The sequence below is a fragment of the Macaca nemestrina genome, chromosome 2, assembly GCF_043159975.1.
Source record: "Macaca nemestrina isolate mMacNem1 chromosome 2, mMacNem.hap1, whole genome shotgun sequence".
Lineage (NCBI taxonomy): Eukaryota > Metazoa > Chordata > Mammalia > Primates > Cercopithecidae > Macaca > Macaca nemestrina.
This window is the reverse complement of record NC_092126.1, coordinates 167,673,717-167,696,509: the sequence shown is the minus strand read 5'-3', so window position 1 is coordinate 167,696,509 and position 22,793 is coordinate 167,673,717. Positions and strand designations below refer to the sequence as shown.

The 22,793-nt window shown below is 37.2% G+C and overlaps 1 protein-coding gene across 2 annotated transcripts in view; it reads right to left on the bottom strand.

Moving 5' to 3' along the window:
• LSAM (limbic system associated membrane protein) overlaps positions 1-22,793 on the bottom strand; it is a 656,583-nt gene that overhangs the window by 287,026 nt on the left and 346,764 nt on the right. For both annotated transcript variants that reach the window (XM_011722233.2, XM_011722234.2), the window contains exon 2: positions 8,132-8,364. In XM_011722233.2, the coding sequence (XP_011720535.1) occupies positions 8,132-8,364 (233 nt within the window). The remainder of the gene's footprint in view (positions 1-8,131; positions 8,365-22,793) is intronic.

Below are 22,793 nucleotides of genomic sequence, written 5' to 3'. Positions count from 1 at the left end.
TTTTTCAAACTCCATCATTCCTTCTATTAGCATTCTATAATACAAAAGGGCTTTATATTCTCTTTATTTAATAAATAGTGTCTAATTTATATCAGAATTATAATATATTGCAGTTATTTCTTTCAATACCCCAATTGTCCTATACTTGGCTGGTGAAAGTCCCTCTCAAGCTGGCTTCCGTGTACTTTTGACATGACTCGTCATTTTTTGAGTACATTCTTACTCCCTGGCCCAAGAGATGCTCCAAGTTATATTGTTCCTTCCTTGCCCCAGTCCTGGTACCAGCTGTTTCTCCAAGTAACCCTTTCTTTAAGTGGATAGTGATATTTTAAAACCAAAATGAGGATGCTAAGTATTAGGTATATGAATTGCTACTGGGGTGTCAGTGCTCCAGGGCCTCTTAGTGGGCAGGGTTATGAAATATATGTACACATCTCTCTCTCTCTCTCTTCTATTAAAACTTATGAATAATCACTAATAACTTCAATTTCAATCCAATAGCACAAGACTCATGTTAGCTTTCTCCCTGTCCACATTTATACTCTCTTCTCCAACAATAAGAAACTGGTTATCATTATCTTCAATATTTTTATTTACTTGCTCAATTCTCTTCAATGTAGCCAAGGTCCCAACTTTCCCAGGTGGTTTTCCCTTCAGCTGCTCTCTTGGGTGGGCCTGGCCCTTCAGAGATGCTTCCTCATTCAGAATCCTTTCTTCTTCAAGCCTTGGTACAAGTTGGGCTGCTCTTCCACAACATTTCAGCCTGCCTACTAGCTTTTTAACTAATAAGAATGAAAGAAGCCAGCTAGGCATGGTGGCTCACGCCTGTAATCCCAGCACTTTGGGAGGCCAAGGCAGGCGGATCATGAGGTCAGGAGTTTGAGACCAGCCTGGCCAACATAGTGAAACCCTCATCTCTACTAAAAATACAAAAATTAGCCGGGTGTGGTGGTGCACGCCTGTAGTCCCAGCTACTCAAGAGGCTGAGGCAGGAGAATCGCTTGAACCCTGGAGGCGGAGGCTGTGGTGAGCTGAGATCAGGCCACTGCACTGCAGCCTAGGCAACAGAGCGAGACTCCATCTCAAAAAAAAAAAAAAAAAAAGAAAGAAAAAGAAAAAAAAAATGAAAGAAGCCTTATTGTGTTTTGTACACTTAATTTGTTTTTCACTCAGGCAGACCTAGGACTGGAAACATTATAAAGACAACCCATGTCATACAGAAGAGTTTTGTCAAAAAAAAATTGCCTATTTGTAGCAAACTGAAAACAATAGAAATAGCTATATATTGAATATATACATATATATGTCATCTTTCTTGGCTGTTTAAATACATAAATTCAAAAAATTGCCTTTAATATTTTTAAGAGTACATTTTTAAGGTAATTTGTAGAAAACATAAATGTACAGATAATGATAATTTATAGTGGTTTATGGTACTATTTAAACATATTTGAAAGGGTAGATATCATTATTTTAATACTTAAGTTTAAATATCTGTGTAAAAGCCAGATCATGTGTGACTAGCCACATATGATATTGTGTAAATCCAAGTAAAAATAACTTGTCATAGACTGGATGTAGTTACAATATTTAGCAGAGGCAGATACGATAAGAAATAAATCTCAACCTCCACATCTTCCTAATAACTCTCAAAATTTTCCCCATAAGGTATTAAAATCTTCATAGATTCAATGATTCAATATTTGAATATAGGTAAATATTAGTTCATCTCTGTCTTCAAGTAACTTCTTTTTTCTTTCATGAAGTCTAGATTTTTATCCTGAGCCAACTCTCGTGCCACTATTGGTACTAAGATAACTTTTTCTCTTTTCCCTTATTTTTTCTCCTTTGAAGAAGAACAAAAGCAGTTTAGATTAGAAAGTATGTGGATGTATACAGGTTATATAATTTAATAACTAAAAGATGGACTACAGCTATATAAAAAGGGTTTGTAGACAGTAATTAATTATGCTTGGATGGGATTGGTTTAGACAAAACTTGAAATCCTTTCTACAGGGAAGCATATCAAGTTAAAACTGCATGAGGTAACATTGCTAACCATCTTAACTAAAAAGTTGCAGTTCTTCCCTTTCATTAGCTGTCTGGTTGCTGACGTGAATAGTTAAGACTTTCAAGTCTGAGCCTGACCGATTATACAGTCAATCAAGAGCCTACTGTCTCAAAAAGTAAGCTGAAGAGTAGAAAAATTAGTAGACTTCAGCATATAAAATTCAAATGAGAAAATTCCAGTTAATCACTAAGATTCTCAATAGTCAACAAAATTAATACTAAGAACAAATCTAAGACTTCCAATTCTTATTTTATTAGAATGCCTTAAATTTTAAAAAGGAGCTATAGGCAAAACTTTTGAATAAAATTTTATAGGCAATGTACAGTTGTTGAAAGAATAATCAATGCAACATGATATTTATTACAAAATGGAAGGAAGAAGTGTGGGAGTGAAGGAAGAAAGAAGAAAGTAACAGAAGGAAAGGAGAGCGATTCTGAGAGAAAAACGAGATACCGTCTTAGAGTTCTGGGTAACAGATTTTGGTCAGCATTCAGAGTGGTTAACAGAATTGTAAAACTTGCTTCTAAAAATTTAAATCCTAGAAACAATAAGCTCTAGAGTAATCATTAAAAGTGTAAATTGAGGGCCAGCGTGGTGGTTCATGCCTATAATCCCAGCACTTTGGGAGGCCAAGGCGGGTGGATCACAAGGTCAAGAGATGGAGACCCTCCTGGCCAACATGATGAAACCTCATCTCTACTAAAAGTTAGCCAGGTGTGGTGGTGCGCACCTGTAGTCTCAGCTACTTGGGAGGCAGAGGCAGGAGAATTGCTTGAACCTAGAAAGTGGAGGTTGCAGTGAGCCAACATGGTGCCACTGCACCCCAGACTGGCGACAGAGTGAGATTCCATCTCAAAAAAAAAAAAAAAAAAAAAAGACGTTGGGTTTCCTATTATTTAAGTTTTCAATTATTAAATTTACAGGGCATCTAGAGACATTATAATTTTAAGTCATTATGTATTTATAGATATTCTAGGATTAATGAGATATAGGAAATGAAGCATTTTCAATGTGGAGATTTTAAAAAATACACACCAAGCATGTTGGTCTAATAAGGAGTCCTACTCTCATATTTTTTCACAATTATATTATTTTATATAAAGTAATTATGCAATAAATTTCCTGGCAACTAATGGATAAAGTCCGACAAGCCATGTGTGTGATTTGAATCACAGTGCTGAGAAAAATGTATGGGATTCTATTTAGCACTACAGTGAAATTTAAGTCTTTATTTAGAAAAAATATTTAAAACTTCAAAATGCTAAAAAAAATTATCTCCAATTTTAGTATTTGCAGATTAGGCCATTTTGAAAACAACATTAACCAAATTAGAATAGCATGAAAATGGGAGCAAAAGATTCAACATAAAAATGACCACTCTGTTATTTGTACCAACTTAACAATTAGGCAGTACGGAAATTGAAAATATGATAAAAGATGGGTTGTAAAGTATGGTGAATGGGATATTTAAAAATAAGATTCTCATTTTTAAAATATTGTCATGTCAGGATTTCCTTTGTATTCATATACACATGAATGTTTTTAATGTAACATTTAAAACAAATACCCTAGTTTTTGGAGCCAGTATTCCCAGGGCTCAAGCACATGAGATTAATCTATGTTTTTGATGAGTCCACAGATATTTTATATTATTTACTATTATAAGGCTCTAGTACCTGCTCTGTAGAGTTTTATAGATAATTTGATTCAATGTCATACAAGAAAATAAGCAGGTAGGGAGCAGTACATCCCTCTCACTGATTGCTTAGATCCTTAGAGTAGTAGTTCTTGATTTTTTGTGTGTGTGCATCTGAATCACCTGCAAAGCATAATGATTTAGAAGTTTAAGTCCCAGTTTTAGAAATTCTAATTCCATTGTTCTGGATGTGGTTATCCAGAATCTGCATTTAAAACCAAAATGTTAACTTTGCTGCAGGCTATACAAGAACCACACCTAGAAATGCTAGTTTAAGAAGCTCTATATGGTAGAATTCTGCAAATGTTCATTGCAGCACTGTTCACAATAGCAAAAACATGGAATCAAACTAAATGCCTATCAATGACAGACTGGATAAAGAACATGTGATATATGTACAACATGAAATATTATGCAGCCATAAAAAAGAACAGGACCATGTCTTTTGTGGGAACATAGGTGGGGCTGTAGGCTATCATCCTTAGTAAACTAATATAGGAACAGAAAACCAAATACTACATGTTCTCACTTATAAGTGAGAGCTAAATGGTAAGAACTTATGAACACATAGAAGGAAATAACAGACACAGGTTTATTTGAGGGTGGAGGGTGAGAGGAGAGAGAGGATAAGAAAAGATAACTATTGGGTACTGAGCTTAATACCTGGGTGATGTAACAGTATGTTCAATAAACCCCTCTGACATGTGTTTATCTATGTACCTTCAAACCTAAAATAAATTTTTAAAAAAGAAGCTCTCTAGAATCTGAAGGAAGTAAAGCTGGAGACTGGATGCTAAGGAAAAGGACAGCTGAAAAAATGGGCTAGAGGCACCCAAAACAAAAACTGAAAGAGCCTACTGCAAGGATAATAGGCAACGAGTGAAAGCATATGTTAGATTCTGGGCAACACCCCAGGACAGGAGTGAGCTTTATGGAGGTATTGAAGTACCAGCAACATCATGGTATTCGTCATCATCATCAACAGCATTGTTTTTTTTTTTTGTTTTGTTTTGTTTTGTTTTGAGACGGAGTCTCGCTCTGTCGCCCAGGCTGGAGTGCAGTGGCCGGATCTCAGCTCACAGCAAGCTCCGCCTCCTGGGTTCACGCCATTCTCCCGCCTCAGCCTCCCGAGTAACTGGGACTACAGGCGCCCAACACCTCGCCCGGCTAGTTTTTTGTATTTTTTAGTAGAGACGGGGTTTCACCATGTTAGCCAGGATGGTCTCGATCTCCTGACCTCGTGATCCACCCGTCTCGGCCTCCCAAAGTGCTGGGATTACAGGTTTGAGCCACCGCGCCCGGCCAACAGCATTGTTATCAACATCATCATCAACCTAGTGGGTGAGAAAACATGATCTCCAGACACTGGACTAGAGGTTTACATAGATCATCTAATTTAATCCTTACGATAAATTTAGGAGGACTTAAAATGTTAGTTTTATATATATTTTTCATATGACAAAGCTGAACCGCAGAGAAATTAAGTGGTTTACCCCCAAAGTGTATTTAAATAGCAAGAATGAAAGCAGATTTGAATCAAGCAATGCAACTCTGCAGAACCCACCTTCTAAACTGCTATTCTTTAGTGATATCTTGTAGCACCTTTGAGCTCAAGGTGGCTTCACCATTGTGTAATGAGAAGGAATACAGTATTTACATAACGATTAGTTGAACTGAATTTGCAGAAACCATGGAGGGGGATCATGGCAGGATGTAAAAAACCAAAAGTATCTTAGAGTCTAAAGAAAGGTGCTGTGAGGTTAGGGAAAAGGGAGAGGTCAGCCATTCCTACAAGTAATATCTTTGATGTGGTGACAACTGTATAGGGTTGAATAATGGAATAGAAATAAATGGGAACAGTGTGAATGGATGGAACCTCTGATAGCCACAAGGCTGAATGCCCCAAGGAGAAGTGATTCAGCCATCTGGTGCTTGAGATCAAATTATCTAATATGTATGTAATTGTCCAAAAAGTTCCCTTGGCGACTCAGGCTTAAGGAGGAGACCATGCTTTCTTTATCCCCCTTGTAAGTACAAGCTTTGTTGTTGATTTTTTCTGTCAAAACAATGTGGCTGAGAATAAAATACAATAATATCTTGAATCAGACAAACAGGTTTGAAACCCTGTCCTAAGCCAACAGAGAGCCTTTGGCAGGCTCCTTCCTGTCTCTGAACTTTAAACTTTTGCATATATATAAAATAAAGGGGTAAACATCTACCTAAAAGTAGTATTATTAGAATTAAATGAGATAGTAGATAAACAGTACTTGGCACTTCTCCATCCCTTAAGTTAAATTTAATTTCATTTGCACTGCCATGTCAGGAAGGTACATGCAGTAGTATCTAACATAATTTTAGTTTTAACCCTTGTGAGATGCTCATGTTTGTATCTTAAGAGTAAAAAGATAAATAAGAAAAAAAAAAAAAAAAGAGGAACAATGGGCATTTGGTGCTAAGAGTTCAGACTTAAATATAAATTCTTAACTATGAATCCTTAAATTAGTCTTTAAAATCATGCCCCCCCTCAAAAAAAAAAAACCCAAAAACTCCATTCCAGTGGAAAGTGCTTTCGATTTCCAGATCTGCTTGGCACTCAACTATTCTCTGAACTGTCTTGTGACCTTAAGCAAGTATAACCTAAATTTAACTTCTGTTTGCTCATCTAGAAACCAAGGGATATAGTGCTCAGATTGTCAAATGTATTCAGTATAGGACAATACACAATTTTTAGTTATGGTCTCTAGTGGCTTTTTAGTGACATCAAAGGCCATAAAGCTACTAAAATTGTGTAGAAATATCATAATATAATCAAGCAGTTTTTTTTCAAGCATAACCCATTATAAAGAAATATATGAATAAACAATCTTACATCAAAAATCAAAGAAGAAAAATCACGAGATAATCTCAATAACTGGTCAGCAGGTAAAATCTGTTCTAAGGGGTCCTAAGTAAACTAGTTCTCTCTCCTCCTTCTGCCATTGAATTTAGTAGAATTTTTTCTTTTGTTTTGATATGTGTGTGTGTGAATAAATGTGTGCTTGTATTTGTTTTGAGGGAGTTGGTAAATTAACCCATTGGCATATTTACGTATTTCTATTTTGTTTACAAATGTAAATAGGTTGCCTAAGATCCATACCCTGGTGTCTCTCTTGTAATGGAGCTTAAATACTCTCTACTAAGCTACAAGAAAAGCATCCTATGGTTTGACTGTGATTGGAACTTTGCAAGCTAGTAGACATGCCTTTTACAAGCAATAAAATGAAGCTATCAGCCATTGCAAACGAACCAAAATAGAGGTCACATGACTAAAGCACCCCTGCACCAGGCAGTCTCTGATGTATTTTATTCCAGTTTCAATCTATTAATCAGAGGAGTTGGGACAGCAATAATTTAAACACTGCAATAATCAATTCCATAACACATTAATAGAAGCTACAGTCAAACTTTGCCACACCACTGACTGCATCAGAACCTTGACAGGAGCCCTAGGGCCATGCCTAATTTGCATTACATTTACATAAAATTATAAATCAAGAATACGTGAACACAGCCCTAATGTTTGTTAGTGCTTAGATCTTTCCTGATAGATACATTGAAACCGCTGGTGGCTGGACTTCACTTGCAATAAAATTGTGCAGCTGATCAGTTTTGTTCTCATTCTGCAATTACGGGAAAAGAAACCCAACACAGCAATAGTTTGGGGGTATGTGAATGCCATTTAAGGTTCTTATCCTGTAAAACTATGACTCAGATGTGCCCTTGGAACCCCCAATCTAGAAGCAAATTGTCCCCAATTACTTTGCAGATCCTGGTCACTGGATTTGGTCACCAGTAACTTGTCATTAAGTAGAGATACAAACCACATAGAAACCCGAACAGCTGAAAACATAAGTCTGCTGGAAAATTTTATTTTTCCAGAAGAACTTTGCTATCACAAAAGAGATAATTAGTGATAATCTTCAGGGTGAGGACAGATAAACCCAAACTTTCTTAAACTCAACAGAGCATCTGGTACCTAATAGGGTGGAAAAGTGTACTTCATATGGCTCTAAGCATTCTGTGTGTTCTGGTATCCCTGATTTACATTGTTCCAAGAGCTGTGGCTTTTGCTGTGGGTTTTCACACTCAGGGCTAGGTGAAAACATTCTCACTAATGTTACTGGCCTCAGTAACGGAGTACACTCTCCATATTGTTTTTGGTCCTCTCATTTTAAGTCTCTTTTTAGACAGAAAATCAACACTTAAGTCCAATGGTATCTTTGGGAATATTTCTTTTCAGAAAGGGTTCTGCAAATATTTTGTACATTATTTTTCTGCAACTCCCACCTCTTTCTTACCACCCTTCTATCCCACACTTTCCTTACCTTGTACGATCAAGTAAACTTGGGAGGTCTTGGGCTCATGCTGTGTCTGAACTGAGCAAGTGTAGGAACCCTCATCATAGACATCCACCTTCTGGATTCGGAGGCTGTATTCCAGAGAATGGCGTTTCTCCAGCTCAACCCGTGGGTCCAGAGACCACTTGTCATGTCCAGCAAAAATGATGCCAGAACGGTTCAACCAGGCCACCTTTGAGTTCTTGTCTTCTACAACGCACCTGACAGAGCAGAGTAACAATATTAGTGCCTTAACAACAACTGTTTCTGTGTTTCTTTTCTAGGTGATCAGACTCAACAAGTCCAAACAAGAAAAATAATTATATGCCGAATGAATTACTGCCATGCCATTCTTGGAGTCCTTAAATTTTCACTATTTCATTTAAGATGTAATTACCATCCAGTGGATGGATGTCATCATATTAGACTCAGTTCAGCAAAAAACAATCAGCGTATGAGTAATGAAGGCAAAGTTAAATTAGTACTGACTTCCCATTATCTTCTTGTTTAGGAAAAGGCCACTCACTCAGAACTCCGTCTTTTTAAGTAATTTTGAGAATTAAACAATTGATATCATAGCACTTTTACTCCATCTTGAACTGTGTTTACTTTTTTTTTTTTTTTTTTTTGAGACGGAGTCTCGCTCTGTCGCCCAGGCTGGAGTGCAGTGGCGCGATCTCGGCTCACTGCAAGCTCCGCCTCCCGGGTTCACTCCATTCTCCTGCCTCAGCCTCCGGAGTAGCTGGGACTACAGGCGCCCGCCACCACGCCCGCCTAGTTTTTTTGTATTTTTAGTAGAGACGGAGTTTCACCGTGTTAGCCAGGATGGTCTCGCTCTCCTGACCTCGTGATCTGCCCGTCTCGGCCTCCCAAAGTGCTGGGATTACAGGCGTGAGCCACCGCGCCCGGCCCTGTGTTTACTCTTTTGTAAGTACTTCCTATAGTATTGTGTAATGATAGATTAAAGTTATACTCCACCATTATAGGAATTAGACTAGACTTCTGAGTTTACTTCTAAGCTTTACAAGTTTGGAATGCCCACTTCCAGGAGTAAAAATTGTGTGAGCAGATCCAAGCATAAGGGGATAGGTGTTATGACAAGGAAATCAAAGCAAACATCATCTGGCGTAAGTTTGGTTCCAGCTGCTGAAGGCAGAAGTTTGTTTGGTGGCAAGTTAGGTTGCTAATAGCATTTCTGGTCATACTGAATGCAGGCAATCTTTAACAAAGATGAAGAAGACAATTTTGTCGTTCATAGACCAATGTATCAAAAAGGGTAAAGGAATAACGCTTATTTGAATTACTGCTTTAAAAAATGTAAAAGGGTCTCTTTCTGAAATTTGAAAGAAAGGGGCAAAGAACATGAATTAGTGAAGGAGGGATAAATACTTTTTGGGGAGTATGGTTTTCTCCTTCAGTTCCAGCAAGAGTCTTGCAATGGAAGAATCTAGCAGAAAACAAAAACAAAAACAAAACCTTCTGTCTGCATCCCTGTGGCAAGATTTATGTCTACCCCATAGGGAGATGTCCCAAACCCTGTTCACAGCTGCAAAGCCAGCTGCTCAACACTCGGGGGCAGGAGGGAATGAACAGAAAGAGCCACGAGCACCACAGCAGGACAATTAAGACACCCTGTTCCCCTGTATTTTCTAAACCAAATAAAATCCAGTTTTTCTCTCAGGTCAAAACAACTAAACATAGACAGAAAATTGATGCATAACCCCTAGGCTGTCCACATGGGAATATAAAGGCCAACTGTGTCTCTTATAAGAAAGAGAAAAGCTAAGTCTTTTTACATACTCCATCTATGGTGTAATACAAAGACCTCCTTATCCTATTAATTTTAAATGAATTGTATATGTTATTTAGAGGGAGAATTTTTTTTTTTTTGGAGACAGGTCTTGTTGGGTCACCAAGACTAGAGAGCAGTGGCCTGGTCATAGCTCACTGCAGCCTCAAACTACTGGGCTCAAGCAATCCTCCCGACTCAGCCTCCTAGGTAGCTAGGATTATAGGTGCATGCCAGCAGGACTAGCTAATAAAAAAAAAAAAAATTAGAGATGGGGTATTGCTATGTTGTTCAGGCTAGTCTCAAGTGATCTACCCAACTTGGCCTCCCTAAGCACTGGGATTATGGTCATAAGTCACCATGCCTGACCCTAGAGTAAGAATTTGACTTAATAAGTTAGGTGCCAAGATACACAGGTCTTACTTTTCTTCTTTACCTATTTGTTTTCATAAACACAACTAGATTTAGGTATCATTTAATATCTCCATTTCCCAGTATGCGCTTCTCTGTCATGCATATATTATTGAGTATAATTTATGTGTTTAATAATTTAGAGGCCTTTTATCATGAGCACCAACTTAACTTCATGAATGCTTGCTGCCTCATTCCAGACTCAGTTTTACTTTTGCTGTTCTCCTCTCTTGAGGCATCATTTCTCTGTTCTTGGTGATGTTTGCAGCATCTCTGAATGTATAATCATTGATGAATTAATTAATAGGATGTTTGCTATCTTACTCTAGACCATTATGAAATTGTTGAATGTAGATTTACCATGTTTTTTCTATTCTACTAAGAAGGATAGAAATTTACCTATGTAAATGTGTTTTAAATCTTCTATCATTTTTCCTTGTGCATGTTTCTCATCTGCACAGCTTAACACAAGAATGGCCAGATTTGCTACATTATAGATGTATTCCGAATGCCTCTTAGCCCCAAATATGGCTCCAATCTGTTCACTTTGAAAGAAAAAGTACTATATAATATAGCCTACATAAATATGGCCTGTGAATCCAATAAAAATAGCAAATTTTTACCTTGCTCATTTGGATACCACCAATAACTAATCTGGGATAAAAAAGGCATTTGATAAATGTCTGTCCTGTGAACTAACTGGGTTACACATGCAGACACAGGACATTTGGTAACCTATATTCCACGTCCCCATCCCTAGTCCTATAGCATCCACAAATAAATTGGACAGATTTCTTTAACAACATAAGGTAAAATTTATAAGTCGGGTCTTTATAGCCCTTTGACATTTTAGCAATTTTCATTCATGGAAAAGTTAAAATCATACAGATTATTATTCTAAATTATTATTTGAGGGTGTTCAGCTCTATCTTACCTAGAGAAGTAATCGACTATTTCAGCAAAATTGCCAGATGCATAAAAGTGCATCTAATTAAACAATGTATTATGTGGAAGTTTTGTTATGACAATTTATATAGCACCTCATTTTTGCTTTGGGTTTTATCCAGATTTATTTTTAAAATTCATCTTTTACTGACAAACGAGTGAATAGTATATTAGAATACACATATACTTTTTACTAACTCAGATGGTTAGCCAAACTCCAAGCACCAGAACACAATACAGTATAGTGTTTTTAAAAACGAAACCACTTCTCCAGATCTTTCAGGTTCCTTTTTATATACTCAATAGTTGCAAAATAAATGTATTAGCTCTGTAAACTAGAAAATAATCCTTCTATAATGTGACTAAAACTTTCTTAATAAAAAATGAGTAAAGGAATAATGCAATTCCAGAACTAAATATTTTCTTAATTTCAAAATCTTAATTTAAGGTGGCAACTATTTTTTATCATAAAAAGTACACATAAAAAAAGATGGGAGGACCAGGCATGGTGGCGCATGCCTGTAATCCCAGCTCTTTGGGAGGCTGGAGGCAGGACGACCACTTGAACTCAGGAGTTCGAGGCTGCAGTGAGCTATGATCACATCACTGCACTCCAGCCTGGCCAGAGTGAGACCTTGTAAAAAAGGAAAGAAAAGAAAAGAAAAGAGAAAATATAGTAAACCAAAATCAGTAGTTCAATTTGTAGGGTCTATGTTTATTAAGAGATAATAACTAGTCATACAGTGTAATGACAGACCACCCGGCTATCTGGAAATAAGAAATGCTGATATAAATACAGACCCAGGTTCCCAGCATTCACTGACTCACCAATAAGCATCATGGGCTTGCATCTCAGAGGTATGCTGGCTCAACTGTGCATCAGGCAGGCTTGTGGAGTAAGTGAGAATTCTTGGGCCATGCTATTATAATATGATAATAATGAATTATCACCTACCTAGAATGTTGCTGCAGTTTAGTTCTAAACTTTGTACTTAATGATTTTATCTCCAAAATCAGCCTGGGCTAAAGCAGGAAGATGAAGAGATGTATTTCAAAAACTTGTTAGTGTTATGTGTTGTTTTAATAGAATGTTGTCTTGAGGAACACATTATGTTGCAAATAATTCCCAGGTTTAGAAAGAACTGGACCCTAATGACAGTGGGTGTTAGTGCCACGAGGAGAAGATCAGAGACTATCCTTCCACTTTGGGTGGGTTTTATGGAAGGCAGCTGAGGACACGGACGTATGCTACAAAATGCCACCTCTCCAGAAAATCTTCTCTCGTCAGTGTAACCTTCTTAAAACTTCCTTTTTATGACCTTATCATACTCCACATCGCATTAGAGTTATTTGCACTCATCTTTTCTCATAAGCTTATTAAGACAGTGACCTTCTTGTAATTCACCTCTGGAGCCCTCACTGAGCCTAACAGCATAAATACCACGTGCATAGTAGATACTTGCTGAAATGTGGAATAAACAAGATGAATTTAACAAATTGCATTAGGTCAATTATAAAATATTCATTAATTATCTTATAGGCACAGTAAAGATGGATTACTATTTTAATATTTCTTAAGAAATAATTAGTTATCAGATATAAAGGGAAATTTTAAAAGACTTATTGAGTGTGGTATTAAAATGAAAGTAAAGGAGAGAAAAAATGTGTTCCCATGTCCACTACAAAGAAAGATCATCTCTCGGAACTAGATGATCTATATTGCATGTGAAAAACTGAAAAAAAAGTATCGTATCCTAACTAAGTGCTTAGTAGGTTGTTCGCGTTAATCATGAACCCTCGAATATCAGATGGGTTACCTACCTGAACTGTAAACCTATGATTTTTAAAAAATCATCTCTAAAAAAAAGTTAGGAAAGGTAAGCACACAATTTTTTATCTTCTTTGTTTAGTATATTTGATTCCATAAAACTGTCACAAAAAATCAATGCACCCATACAAATCTTAAGCATTGAATTTCTTCAAACACTTTATACCAAGTCTGTTACGCAGACTTATACAAACAGGTACATGGACAATTCTAGTAACATTGCACAAGAGTGGGGTTTATACTGCTTAAAAATGAATATAACTGGAGGTAGAAAAGAAATGCTAAAATCAGTTTGTACCAACAGATTACTTAATAGCATATGTACTGACAAGATATCTATGATGTAATTGATACGTATCTACCAGATATTAAGCCTGTTCAATTGCTGCTGGACACATTTCATATTTAACAAGCATTAATAACTGCTAAAAAAAACATGCCAACTTAGGATTCAAATTTTTCTAGACTTGGCCTTGCATAAATTTCCTTCTTTTCTTAAGAGTATAATCTGGTATTTATTCACTGATAACAATAAATACATTTTATGTAATCTCTTACCAGTTATCTATACTCATATTTATACGTTGCAGAGTCTGCGAGCAGTGTAACTGGATGGGTAAGAGAAATCTATTTGTTTCTTAAGAAAGAATAGTTAGATAAGTAGTTCCAAAGTGAAGGCAATTTGTGCCCCTAGATGACATTGGCAATATCTGGAGGCGTTTTTTGGTTGTCACAACTAGGGAGGGGGTGTTGCTATTGGTTTCTAGTAGGGAGAGGCCAGGGGTGTTGATAAATGTCCTACAATGCCGTGGACAGCCCCCATCACAAAGATGTATCTTATCCAAAATGTTGACAGGATCGAGGTTGAAATACCCAGATACAGACGTCTTTCTCTTGGTTTACATATCCAGAAGCACAGGATAAATATCTAAAGTGCAGTAGTGTGTTTTCATAGGCTTATGCTTTTTAATTTACACATACTTAATTGTCAGCAGCAAAGTTCATGACAAAGGCACAACAATGAGGCCTAGTGAGGCTCTGGTTATAAGTTAATAGTTAATGACTATAAGTTAGTAGTTAATCATGCCCCTTTTGTTGTTTTTAGTTTCATAATCATAAAATGATGTAATTGTTTCCTAACACCCAGGATAGGTAAAGGAGAATCAGTTGGAGAAAATTGATTTTTTAAAAAAATATTAGTCTTTGTTCATCAGAAAACTTTTTCATTGACCTTTATTATTTTTCACATTTGTGAATCTCCCTCTTTTGTAAGATGTGGAAAGATTCAAGATATGGATGGGAAGGATGTCTTTAAGAATGTTATTTTGATGCTGTTTGCCTTGTAACTTCAATCCTACAAATAAAACCCTTAGTGAATCAGCAAAACTATCATAGAATCATTTCACTCTAGAAGGAAAGATAATTGGTCTGGGAAGTGATGCTATATATTCCCAGCATTAAAATGTGGAATCAGAAAAATTCTAAGCAGAGAATGGAATAAAGTATGAAAATATCCCAGATTCTCCTGAGTCAGAAGTCCTTAGTCTGGTTTTATAACATTATTTTAAGTATGATGAATTCCAACAACTATGCAAACACATCAAAAAAATAAATACCAAGTTAGTTAAAAACCAAATTTAAGGAATTTTAAATCATCAATCATTTTGGATCATCTTTTTGCTTCATTACCATTTTCTAAGATTAGAGTCAATTAGAAATAAAAAAAGAACTGTGGGAATTCACTGCTGACACTCAGGAGCCCTGTTAGCCTCTGCTGCAACTAAAACCTTCAACTCCTTAACTTCCTTGCTCCTAGCTTTAGTTCTTTTCACACTTGACTTCTGGTTGGACCCCTGTCTGCTCTCGTGGCATCATTCTCTTGCTGTTGTGCATATCTTTTCTCCTTATCTTCATCCACTTGACCCAGACCCTAATCTTAGTTTGGTAATGGTTGACTTCTCTAGATTTATACCAAATTGTAGACCGGTTAACACTATGACAGCATGTACATGATCAGATTATCTCCCCTCACCTTTGCTTCTTTGCACACATTCATGTACAAATGGTTACATGCACATGTGTACATGCACACACATGGAAGTAGTAATGGATGGTCAGGGCAGAGTAAGAACACCCAGGTAGTAGAATACAGAGGTAGTAAACCCACAGGAACTAGATTCATGTAAATATATTGCTGGCCACAATGATTCAGAAATCTGTCTACCGCTAATGGAGTGCTAGTGTAAAAAACAAACAGTTTAGCTCCTGAAGAGGCTCATTTTAGTTCTGGCCTTGCAGCCTATTTACTATTGGAACACAGAGAAGTCATTTAACTTTTCTTTATCTTAGTTTCTTCGTAAGTAAAATGGGGCTAACGATACCTGTTCAACCCCTTAGAACCATTCTCAGGTTAGTTCTTTAAATCAAATGAGGTGATGTAGATAGAAACATTTCATAAAACGCAAAGCTATATATATGCTTATATTCATAGTATCTCATTGTAAAGGACAAAAAAAAAAAAAAAAAAAAACCCAGTCATATAAGAGAGATAACTAAAGGAAAAACATTGATTTCTCTAGGTCACATTGAAAAAACTAATCTCTTTATATTTTGTAGTATGATGAAACCCACTAAATATATATTACCCAGACTCTCAGATCAATCACGTATTTCTCTAAATGCCAAACTTTCATTAGTTATTCACATGTGCTCTACTGTGAAAGCACCCTTTCTGTGATTAGGCTACCACTTACTACAATGATCATCACCTGAAAGTGCAAAAAGTTCACCGTGGCAAATGGCAAAACCCAGATAAGGTGTGCAATTCCTGGAGCAATGAAAAGGCCTCCATAGACATGCTTTTTGTCTCTTACTATCACTAAAGAACACCTTGTCCAGTCATACATGCATCGTTATATATGATACATGCATGACTACATTTCAGAATCACCTTTTTGAAGAAGCGTAGTTGCATATCCATGCAGATGGTAGAGGTTAAGAGAAGAGTGGATGGACAAGAAACAGGACCACCCAATTAAGCCCTGAGTGTGTCTCCACAAACTGTGTCTTCTAGGACCATCTTTATTCCTATTCTTGTCACATGAACTGTGCTGTCTCTACATTCACATAGAAGAAATAAATGGGAAAAATAAGACATAAATTCCAAAAAGAGATAAATATTGAGACTGAGACCAGGAGAGAACTGATTTCTGTCCCAGTCACAGCTGGAGTTAGAGTCAATCCCAGGAACATTTATAAGTGGTTGGAAACAGCTCTTCTAGGATCTTTCCAAGAGTCTGGATCATGTCAGAAAAATAAATCATTCTCTTCTTAATCACATTACAACTCAAAATTCTTCCTTATTTTGTAAGTGGTGAAGTGGAAAAGTTATGGGTTCAGTAGTTTAGTAGCTTTAGGCAAGTTATTTAGCAAAGAAAGGCAGCATGGTGAGGTGGTGATGGCTTCAGGCTGCAAAGCCAATTTTCTGCTCTAAATTCTAGCTTCACCACATACTTGCTCTGTGGTTTTGGGACATTTGTTTATCCTCTCTGTGCATGTGTTTCCTAAGCTATAAAATGAAGATGATCACAGTATCTACCTCGTTTGGCACTAGTAATATTTAAAAGGTTTTAAAAAAACATATAGAGCAGTGCCTGGACCTAATGTGTCCAATATTTTTGAAGAGCTTCAGGGTTTTTCTTCTGCAAGACAGGAGTAGTAACTACTTCCTCAGATTGTTGTGACTATTAAACAGCATATATTTGGAGTACACAGTGAGCTCTGGAAGATCCTGATGCATTTTTGTTTCCATATCCTTCCATAATTCAAATCTTTGTCATTCATTCTGTAGAAACCTCATTTTTGGGATCAATCCAGCAGCTCCCGGATATTGTGACTCAATCTAATCCTTGCTTATTAATAGGCATTTTCAGGGAAACCCCCTTTTAGGGGCTTGGGCTGTCTTGCATCTGATAGCCCCTTGGTCCCTCTGGTTAGCAATCGGCCTCTTACAGCCCACAGAATTTAAATCAAGAGCAGGATGATGCAGCATGGTTATAGTGCAATGGTGTAAACTGAGGATCTCATACCATCTTTGGAACACTTTCAAAGGATTTTTGGGATCCCTGTGCATAGGCAGCACAGGCCTTAATTGTCTCACCACTTTCAACCAGATCCACTTAGTTTCATCAGAACTCATACATGGCTGTTTCTCTAGGGTAGCTGAAATAGAGGCCCATGCTGTGCTTTGTGATCCGCTGAGGTCTGCTGGCTGAACTAGGGTTCCTCCTGAATTGGATGAAGCACACCCTATGCTTTGAGGACTCTCAGGTTGCAAGAACAAGGCCTGTTCTGTCTCCTCAGTGACTGAGTGGCAATTATATGCTCACTAAAGTAGCAAGAATCTACAACTTTTTCCTCTCTTTTGAACTACAAATTCTCCTCTTTCCTCCCTACACAGTTGAGAGAGGATGAGAAACAACTTTAAATTTTGCTTTTGTTTTGATTCTCCCTATGAGTCTTTGTTCTCTGTGAAAAATACCTCTCATTTGGAAAGAGAAAAAACTGCCTTTGGTTGTACTTTTGAAAGAGTAAAATTAGTCTTGGAATTGTAGCTCAGATTTGTAGTTAAAAACTTCACTCACTATGCAGTTAAAAATAATTCCACAGCTATTTGAAGAAAATTGTGTTACCTCTGCATCATTACAAATACCAAAAGCATGCTAAGTTCTAGATAGAAAAAAATATGGTCTTTTCCATATAGGGTTTATACTTTATCTCATTCCAGCAGTAAAGAAAAAGAAAAGTGCTTGCAATAAACCACAATGCACTTAGGATGAGCATTGTGATGTATGAGGCATGGCTGTAAAGTCAGGGGACTGTTTTCCACAAGGCTCACTTGAAAACCCAGCCCCTTACTTTATAGTCTTGTCATATATACCATTATGTAAATGTTATCACTGGAACAGAACCACATTATAATATGACTCATCATTACATTACATGCATCTAGACATAATTCAGATCCAATTATGCCCTCTAAGACATGACAATTAATAGATACAACATGTATGTTATAACAAAGTTAACACATAATAAGTATGTAAGCACGTAAGTAAGTAAGTAATGAGACTGTCTTCAGGACTACCATTAGAAAATGGCTTTACTCTCTGGTTTGCCTTCCCTGGTAGAGGTAGAGGTAAAAGAGACAAAGATAAAGGCAGGTGCATATGAAGAACAAAATAAGTCTTTTTGTTTTTTTTTTTCTTTTAGACACAGTTTTGTTCTTGTTGCCAAGGCTGAAGTGCAATGGTGTGATCTCGGCCCACTGCAACCTCGGCCTCCCAGGTTCAAGCAATTCTCCTGCCTCAGCCTCACAAGTAGCTGGGATTACAGGCATCCACCACCATATCTGGCTAATTTTGTATTTTTAAGTAAGATGGGGTTTCACTATGTTGGTCAGGCTGGTCTCAAACTTGTGACCTCAGGTTATCCACCCACCTTGGCCTCCCAGAGTGCTGGGATTACAGGCATAAGCCACCACACCTGGCCAGCAGTCTTTATTTTTGAAATGTAGTTTGTGGAAATAAATGTGAAATAGGGGACTCCAGAAGCTGCAAACTGAAGGAGATATAATCAAACAGATCTATCACAGGCAAAGGAAATGTAGTGGTCTTCTCCCCTAGATGACAAGAAGCCGATAGAGCACTGATGGATGCATATAAATCACAAGGAGGCCAGGCGTGGTGGCTCACATTTGTAATCCCAGCACTTTGAGAGGCTGAGGCAGGAGGATCACCCGAGATTGGGAGTTCGAGACCAGCCTAACCAACATGGAGGTGTCTAGTAAAACTTCAAAATTAGCTGAGCGTGGTGGCACATGCCTGTAATCCCAGCTACTCAGGAGGCTGAGGCAGGGGAATCACTTGAACCCGGGAGGCTGTGGTTGTGGTGAGCTGAGATTGCGCCATTGTACTCCAGCCTTGGCAATAAGAATGAAACTCTGTCTCAATAAATAAATAAATAAATGAATAAATAAATAAATAAATCCAGGACACTTCTCACGTGGAGAATTATAATTGTAAGAATTTTTATGACTTCCATGTTTGCTTTTCCATCACACACTTTCCCCCACCTCACCTCCTAGTTGTTTCTATTTCCAAAATTATTTATTTTCTTCGGCATTATCTTCCAAAGGACAATGGTGTGAGGAGGACTTCATCTTTGTGTGACAACCTATGTGTGTGTGTTTTTCTTCTTTCTCTCCCCAAAGCATTTTCCCCCCTTCTGCTGGAGGCCTGTTTCTCTTGAACAGATCAACAATCAGGTCGTAAATGGGAGTTGGAGCCGGATGATCAAAAAGAACTTTAGACAAATGGGAATAAAAGCAAGAGCTGATGAGTTTGAAATGAAAGCCCATCTGGGAGAGCTCTTCTAATGAACTCAGCCCACTCAAGCTGTACAAAGAAAACTGAAGAATGATTGCAACTACAATCTCCAACCTACATAAAGCACTAACACTGGTAAGGTGATGAAAGCAAAGGGAGGTAACTGGTATCTGGATTTGGGAGAGAGAAGAAGTCAAAGGCTATCACCCCCTTGTACTACTGCATTCACCATGTAAGTTCCTTCAGAAATTTCACAGTCAGTCTGAATTAAAGAGAGAACTGCAGATGCTTCAGGATGAAGGTCACATTCTGAATTCTAAGAAGAACCCTATGATTCAAAAGTACCATCTCTTTAGCCTCAGAGCAGTTGTATACCACCTTCTCACTCGCTCTGTCCCTGGGCTACTATGGAATTTGAAATTATGTTAAAGAAGAGGCATTTTCCCTCACAAAGACTCCCAAAATATGACTATTAAGTGAAAGGACAGGTAGAGGGAGGGAAAGAGCTAAATCTACATGGAGATTAATAAAGTGTTCTTTTGAAATTGTTCCCTTATTTTTCCTGGGTTAATTATTGCCATTTACAGTCAAGACCTCTTGACACAGCACCAGAAATTTTGTTGAAATCTTAATATTCTGCAGAAACCTGACCTACCAGCAGGAATTAGATGGACTAATTCATAATGTCCAGTCTCCCTCAAGGATGAGTCACCTTTGTCTGGCTCTATCACGACCACTCTTAGAATGATGGTGATAGTCTACTGATTGTGACATCCAGTGAATTTATCTGAAGTATTTGTCCTACGTAACCTCTTCAAAGCTTTCAGCACAAGTCACCACCGGATCTTCATTTTCTGGTTTTTCTTCCTAACTCTCTCACAATTTCTCAATTTCCAAAATTGTCTCCTCTTTCTCCATGCACATTTTTATACATTGTTTTTCTCCAGGATTGTACTTGTCTTTTCTCCTGACCTCACAGAGCACTCCTAATACACTTTTGGCTTTAATTACACTTAATATGATTGAAATCTAAAACGGCATACTCAGCTGCTTCATGTAGATATTTGAAGGTACCTCAAATTCAACATGTCCTGTGCTGAAACTCATCATCTTCCACTTTACTCTGGTTCTTACTCTAAATTCCCTGTTATCAGTTAATGGAACTCTATTTCATCTATAAATTTATGCTAGTATCCACAGAATTATTCTTTTTTTGGGGGGTGGGGGATGGGGTACAGAGTCATTCAGGCTGGCATGCAATGGCACGATTTTGGCTCACTGCAACCTCTGCCTCCCAGGTTCAAGTAATCCTCCACCTCAGCCTCGCAAGTAGCTGGGATGACAGGTGCACACCACCACACCTGGCTAATTTTTGCATTTTTAGTAGAGACAGGGTTTCAACATGTTGGCCAGGCTGGTCTCAAACTCCTGACCTCAAGTGATCTGCTTGCCTCAGCCTCCCAAAGTGCTGGGATTACAGACATGAGCCACCGTGCCCGGCCAAAGTTATTCTTATTTCCTTCTTCTTCTTCATGTGTCTTATGTAGTCACATATTATTTTACATTTTTTCTAATTGCTTAAAAAATATTTTTAAAAACTTTTAGCACACACCACCTTTAGGATTTTCATAAATTGACCTCTACTCTCCATCATCACTTCCGCTGCCATTGTTCAGTGCCTTGTCATTTGTTACCAGCATCACTACACAGATTTCCAACTGGTGTTTTAGTCTGTGATACTGTATCCCCTTACCCACAGCTATTCCATCTGTCTTTCATAGTGAAAAGAATGTACATACATAAAGTTGATCACGTACTCATCTTATTTAAATGTCCGTGGTCTTTTTACCTGTAAAAATCCAAATAGATCAGTAAAATTTCAGTTCACTTAACCTAGTTTCCCAGCCCCATCTCTTGACATTACACTGTTTTTGCTATGAATTTTATGCTTTGTTCAGACTTCAATCTCTCTTTTTCTAGCTCTGGTTTTTCCTTTTTATCTAAAATGTCTTGTTTGGCAAGCTCCTGCTTACTATACAAAATCTATCTCAGATGTGCCCTTCTCTGTGATTCATTCTCTCCAATTTCCCTAGTTGATTCTCAGCTTATGCTAGCATTTTACGTCTTTGTTTTCCTGCCTTTCATCAGTATTTTAAGAGTGGGCCAAAACCATGTCTTCTCAACTTTTGCAATTCTATTGCCTATCAAAGTGCCTTACACAAAAAAGTTTCTAGATAATTACTCAATGGATGAATGCATATATGAGAGTCTGTTTTTTTTTTTTTTTTTTTGCCTCTCATCTCACATTCATAAGAGTGTCCCCACTCTGAAATATCTTGAAGGTGAAAACAACCTACTATTCCAAGTGGTGTTGAAAGTGGAGGAATTGTGACAGGACAAGAAACGTTTTTCTAATCTAAACCAGGTATCTTATTTCCCTATAATTTCTCCTATCATTTTCTCTTCTCCTCTAGGTCTAGAAAAATGATGATATCTATGATGCATCTATGTTATACTATAATAGATATGTGAAAGTAAATTTTTTATCACTCTTCTAATTTTTTTTAATTGACATGTAATAATTGTGCATATTCATTACATGTGATGTTTCAATACATTTAATGTATAGTGATCAGATCAGGACAGTTAACATATACATCATCTCAAATATTTGTAATTTCTTTGTGTGGAGAAGGTTCAATAACCTCCTTTTAGCTGTTTGAAATGATATATTATTGTTACCCCTAGTCATCCTATTGTGGTATAGAATGTGCTAGAACTTATTTCCCTTATCTAGCTGTAATTTTGTATTCTTTAACACATCTCTTCTTATCATCCAAACAGTAAATTAAAAAATAAATACAATATGCAGGGTAAACTTCATAACTCAAGTAAGTTCTAAAAATATGCTTAAGAGTGAAAACAAAAACTGATTTCTAATATATTGATGCCCCTTCTCTATTTGGTAGACTTAACTATGAACTTTTGTATTATCTTTTGTTAGTGTCTCTTGTCTTAGAGGCTTACATTTAAGCATCCCAATAAATATTTTTTAATCCATACTCAGATGTCACACCGAGGACTAAGCACCTGTGAGTTTATAGAGGGATTGTGATTAGATCATAATCAGTTTTCTCACCGATCTATTGAAGCAGGTTAATTTGGTCTCACAGAACTTTAAAATTTTTTCTTTCTCTACTTCATTTCACTGTGAAATGAGCAATTATTTTTTCCTTTAAGGTAATAATATGATCAACAAGAAAAACAGGAAGGCTGATAAAGAGATAAAGA